At 39.5% G+C, this 6,000-nt stretch overlaps 1 protein-coding gene across 1 annotated transcript in view; it reads left to right on the forward strand.

The window, feature by feature from the left end:
- The window catches only part of LOC122807818 (myocardial zonula adherens protein-like), a 1,184,151-nt gene that overhangs the window by 542,855 nt on the left and 635,296 nt on the right, over nucleotides 1–6,000 (forward strand). The window contains exon 3 of the mRNA XM_044078905.1: nucleotides 2,143–2,229. Coding sequence (XP_043934840.1) covers nucleotides 2,143–2,229 — 87 coding nt within the window. The remainder of the gene's footprint in view (nucleotides 1–2,142; nucleotides 2,230–6,000) is intronic.

Consider the following 6,000-nt stretch of genomic DNA (forward strand, 5'->3'; position numbering starts at 1 on the left):
GATGATGTGTGTAGTGGCATGCATGTTCATGAGTGATGATGTGTCTAGAGGCATGCATGTTCATGAGTGATGTGTTGAGGCATGCATGCTCATGAGTGATGATGTGTGTAGTGGCATGCATGCTCATGAGTGATGATGTGTGTAGTGGCATGCATGCTCGTGAGTGATGATGTGTGTAGTGGCATGCATGCTCGTGAGTGATGTGTTGAGGCATGCATGCTCATGAGTGATGATGTGTGTAGTGGCATGCATGTTCATGAGTGATGTGTTGAGGCATGCATGCTCATGAGTGATGATGTGTGTAGTGGCATGCATGCTCATGAGTGATGATGTGTGTAGTGGCATGCATGTTCATGAGTGATGTGTTGAGGCATGCATGCTCATGAGTGATGATGTGTGTAGTGGCATGCATGCTCATGAGTGATGTGTTGAGGCATGCATGCTCGTGAGTGATGATGTGTGTAATGGCATGCATGTTCATGAGTGATGTGTTGAGGCATGCATGCTCATGAGTGATGATGTGTGTAATGGCATGCATGCTTGTGAGTGAGCTTTGGAGAGCTGTCAACAGGATTAGGAGCTCCGGGGAGGAAGTCATCTTGACTTTCCAAATAACCTGCTATGTACCTTCTGTCTCTTACCTTTCATGAGGAACTTGGCTGGCATGCCTTTTCCAGAGAACAAATGTGCTTTGATTTTTCTCCCTGAGAAAGGGGATGATCCCAACTACACCTTGAAAGAGCAAACTGATGTACTTTGGCAGCTGAGAGATATTGGGTCATAGGACTTCCTGTTAGCCTGTATGATCTCGGAGATGGGGCTTGTTGTGCATACTATATAGACCTCTTGGTGTTTCCCATGAGGAGAAACAAATGGGCCAATTGGGAATAGGTAGCAGGAGCCATTGAGACAGTCAGGTGGGCAAGAAAAAAAAGGGAAAAAAATAATATCGCAGTACACTGTATATTATCTACATATTCTAGACTATGCATGTTCCCTTCATTGGTTTTTAAACTTAAACACAAAAGAAATTTATGGCATCTAGCAACTGCTGAATCCAACAGCTGTGTTATGAGCATCACAGTGAGCTAATCTGTATTGCATGATCCATCTGCTGTGTTCCTACTGCATGATGCACCTGCCGTGCTCTAAGTGCCTTGTGTAGTTATCGCTTGTTCACATCTGCTTCCATGGGCATTGCATTGGCATGCTTTATGACCATCAAAATATGTGCAAGCTTGCATTGTCTGCTGTGTAATGCTCACGTATATTATCAGTGTCCATATGTACGTTTCTTTTTATAACATGTAACTAGAAGGAAGCATTTCCAGTACAGTAAGGAGCTTAACAGACTTGTTCAGAGTAACAAAGAGTGCAGATGTGAAAGAATCAAACTACAGTAATTTTACATAATCGTGTTTATAAGACCAATACTCCTGGTCTTCTGTACTGTGCCACATGGCACAACACATATTTGCCTTTCTCATATTAACAGAGTACTTGCTTTTATTTTCCCATCATGTACTGCATTATTGTGTATTATATATGTATTTTTATATTTTATTAATTTATTTATTTTATTTATTTATTTTAATTATTTAACATTTGTTGACCGGGAATGTTTGACTAGGACAGAGCCTATTTTCAGCGTGGGCCCAGGGAGAAAAACTCCAGACGGATCTCTTTGGAATGTGGGAGGAAGCTGGAGTACCCAGAGGAAACCAACATGAATGATGGGAGGGCATGTAGACTCTCCACAGAAAGCACCCCAGCCAATAATGGAACTAGAGAACCTCTTGCTGTGAACCGACAACATTAACCTCTGCATCACTGCACCACCCAAATTTTAACCATTAACAATATAAGTATTATAAATAAATTTAATATTAATATAATCAATATTAATATTATAAATCTTACGTATTATAAAAAATAAATTTGTTATAGTACTTCTCAAAAAAAATCATCCTTATTGGGGTATGGCTGCATTTTGAAATATTGCTTCATATTCATTTATCTAATTATGTTAGACAAGAAATTTTACTGAAAAATGCATTAATAATTATTGCCTGAATGCTGATCTAGTGACTAGAAGTACATGTATTAAAAGCACACATTATATTATTCCTCATATTCCTATAGGAAGAGAAGTCAACTACACCCACGAGGAGGAGGAAACGAAATGGCTTTGTTTACCCTGAACGAAATGGACCAGATCAGCCTGTACTGGTATGACATTAGTTTCTTATGCCATGAGTTACTTTTTGAATTCCAGAATAATGAACTGTATGCATTTCTCCATTTGTGGTCACCAGCCTGTCTCACTGATTTTTAAGAAGTTATTGTTTTAGTGGAGAGGTTACAGAGTGATGATGAGCGTGAATGACGAGATAAGACAGGCAAGCTTGTCTTTTGTGCTATCATCAATAAGAAGCATGATCTTGTGTTAGTCAAGACAGGGTGCAAGTACTGGTGTATGGTTGTGTTACATGTGATAATAGTATGTTTTGAATGGTGTTGTTTGTGGCGTAGTGAATGCATGTTGAGGAAATGAATATTTGTAAAACGTTCTGTGAATGTGGGGTGTGATATACCTGAACTGCTGTGTATTATATTCACTGAAATTCCATGAGTTACCATCTTTCACAGTGTAAGAAACAGAAATGAAAAAATGTTAGTGCAGAAGGCATGTTCTGGCACAGGAACAGCATGTGTGTGCATGTGCATCTGTGCATTTACTTGTGTCCATGTGTGTTTGTACATACACACATGTATATATATATATATATATATATATATATATATATATATATAGACACACACACACACATACACACACACACACACACACACACACACACACACACACACACACACATGCACGTATATATAAATATATATATATATATATATATATATATATATATATATATATATATAGACACACACACACACACACACACACACACACACACACACACACACATGCATGTATATATAAATATATATATATTATATTTATATATATATATATATATATATATATATATATATATATATATATATATATATATATATGGGTTAACTTCAGTTTACCGAACACCCACTTCCCCGACATGCAGTTCACCGACACTTCAGATCACCAACATTCACAAAGCCGACATTTCCCATGAGGTAAGTAAACACTTGGCCATTCCGACAGAAGGAACTACCCGAAGAAAACTAAACCCACCGATGTGGGGGGCTACACCCCCCCACACCTCCCCCTTACTAAATATACCAACTCCGAGAACACACTACCGTGGGGTAAAGTTCAAGTAGATGACCAAATGGTTACGTACCGCATGGGAAACTTTGGCTTTCCAGATGTCGGTGATCTGAAGTGTCAGTAAACTGCATGTTGGGCAAGTGGACATTTGGTAAGCTAAAGGTAACCCGTATATATATATATATATATATATATATATATGTGTGTGTGTGTGTGTGTGTGTGTGTGTGTGTGTGTGTGTGTGTGTACAGACGTGCATGAGTTTTGCTACATTTGTGAAACTACGTGTGTGTGTGTGTGTGTGTGTGTGTGTGTGTGTGTGTGTGTGTGTGTGTGTGTGTGTGTGTGTGTGTGCGTATGTGCATGACACATGTATGTGTACACACTTGTGTATGTGTGCATGTTCAGATAAGCTTGTCTTTTCTACCATCACTAATAGGAAACATACTCATGTGTTAATGCCAAGATGCAAATCCACTGAATCTACTGTGGGTGAGACAGAGAGTGCAAGATCTGTGTGTGGCTGTGTTACATGTGAGAATAGTGCCTCAGCTATATTGGCACAGAGGATTAATGCTATGTACTGTTAACAAGCGACTTTCTTTGGTGCATGGTTTGTGTCCCCAGCATTCATTTGCCTACAGACAGTGCTTTGGGGCAATTGGAAATTTTGTCTGACTATCACAGATCTTCTCAACACACAGTCCATCCATCTCTTTGCTGGACACTCTCGTATCTTCTTACCTTCTTCCTGTCTGTCCCAAATATTCTTCACCAGATTGTCTTCTGCTTTTCTGCACATGTGCTTGAACCATCATAATCTGTTCTCTTTGATTATTTCTACAATTGGAGCTACTTTGGCTTCTGCTCTTATGTCCTGATTTCTTTATCCGTCACACAGTGTGCATCCTGCCACCCTTCTCAGGCACATCATTTCCATCACCTCTAGCTTTCTCATCTGCTCTGACTTTACTACCCAGGTTTCTGTGTCATACAGTAGTACTGGTCTCACCACTGTTTTGTACAGCCTACCTTTTAGATTCTTTGGCATTCTGCTGTCATACTCTACCCCTGACACTCTGTGCCAGTTGCCTGCGGCCCCTCAAATTCTAGCTTTGACCTCTTCATTCAGACTTCCCTCCTCCTCGACCACCCCTCCCAGATACTTGAAGCTGCTAACCTGTTCTATCATTTTCACTTCTATCTCAATTCTCAGCTTCTGCTGATTTCCCAAATTTGTTGCCATTACCACTATCGTAGCTGTACTGACTTTCATCCCATGTGCCTTCAGATTTGCATTACATTCCCCTGTCCTTTGCTGAAGTTCTTGCTCAGAGTTCACCAGTAATGACACATTATCTACATACAGAAACTTTGTTGATCTGTATCCTCCAACCTGTTTGCTAATGTAGTCCATCACCAGTACGAATAGCAGTGGTCTCAGAGATGAACCCTGGTGCACACCCACTCCCACTGGGAACACTTCTGTGAGACCGAACACTTTTCGTACTTGAGTCATTGGGTCCTTGTACATAGCATGCACTAATTTTACCAGTGTTTCTGGGACTTTGAACCACAGCAGTACTTCCAAAATCAACTTTCTTGAGACCTTGTCATATGCTTTCTCCAAGTCTAGGATGAGGTATTAATCAAAGAATGGAATGCTGCACAACAGGATTCGGCCATGATGTTTGTTAACATCCTTTCTTCTTATTATGATAGAACGATTCAAGCCAATATTTGTGATGTGCAAAAATTGTGTGAGGAGTTAAAATCATATGAGAGTCAACCCAACTTTTCTGGATTATTGAATAGACTATCCAGAGAACTGTCGGCCTCTGAAAAAATTCTTAAAGAAAAGAAATTGAAAAAATTTACAAGAGACATAGAAGATTATGAGAGGGGGAAACCCTTTGAGCTATACAAAGGGGTACGATTTGCAGAGGGTACAAAGAATTTCATGTATACACGTAAAAAATGGCCCAGATCTATTCTTAAGAGGGGAACATCACCTACTAGGAGTTCGGGGGAAGAATCATCCACCACGGATATCGAATCCATTCAGTTGTCAGATTCACCTACTCCCAAAAGAGTACGTAATGCGGGTCACCCTTTAGGCACAGACACAGGGGGGGACGCAAGCATAAAAACATTGGAAGAACTTTTCCTGTCAATAGTCAAATGAATACAAATTGTTTAAATGTGCACAACATTTCTGATTATGTATTAACACCTATGGAAGAACAATTGCTAAATAAAGGTCTTGGTTTTATTCCTGGCTTTTTTGTTGATGAAAGTACATTTGTATCTGATGTTATGGATTTCTGTAGAACATTAAATCTTAAAATTTTCTTTGATGAGAAGGATTCCACTCAAAGATCTACTGAATTTAAATTTCTAGCATCTAAGTTTTGTCCTCCGATGGACAAACATGTAACCATATTCCAGAATGCAGTTATAGAAGATTTACATCAGCAGTTAGGCACAGGGAATATCATCAGAAACAATCTAAACATTAATGAACAACAGGCTCTTACAAACCTGAAAAACAATACTGATATTACCATTCTTCCTGCGGACAAGGGTGGGGCCATTGTGGTGATGAATTCCAGTTATTACTGGGCTGAAGGGTTAAGGCAAGTGTCAAACACTCAGCATTATTTACAGATGCCCATTGACCCCACGCCCAATTTCAAAAAAGAAATTGATGATTTTTTGCAACTCGCAGTTGA

Source organism: Protopterus annectens, chromosome 7.part1 (genome assembly GCF_019279795.1).
Source record: "Protopterus annectens isolate FY-2018-M chromosome 7.part1, PAN1.0, whole genome shotgun sequence".
NCBI classification, from domain to species: Eukaryota; Metazoa; Chordata; order Ceratodontiformes; family Protopteridae; genus Protopterus; species Protopterus annectens.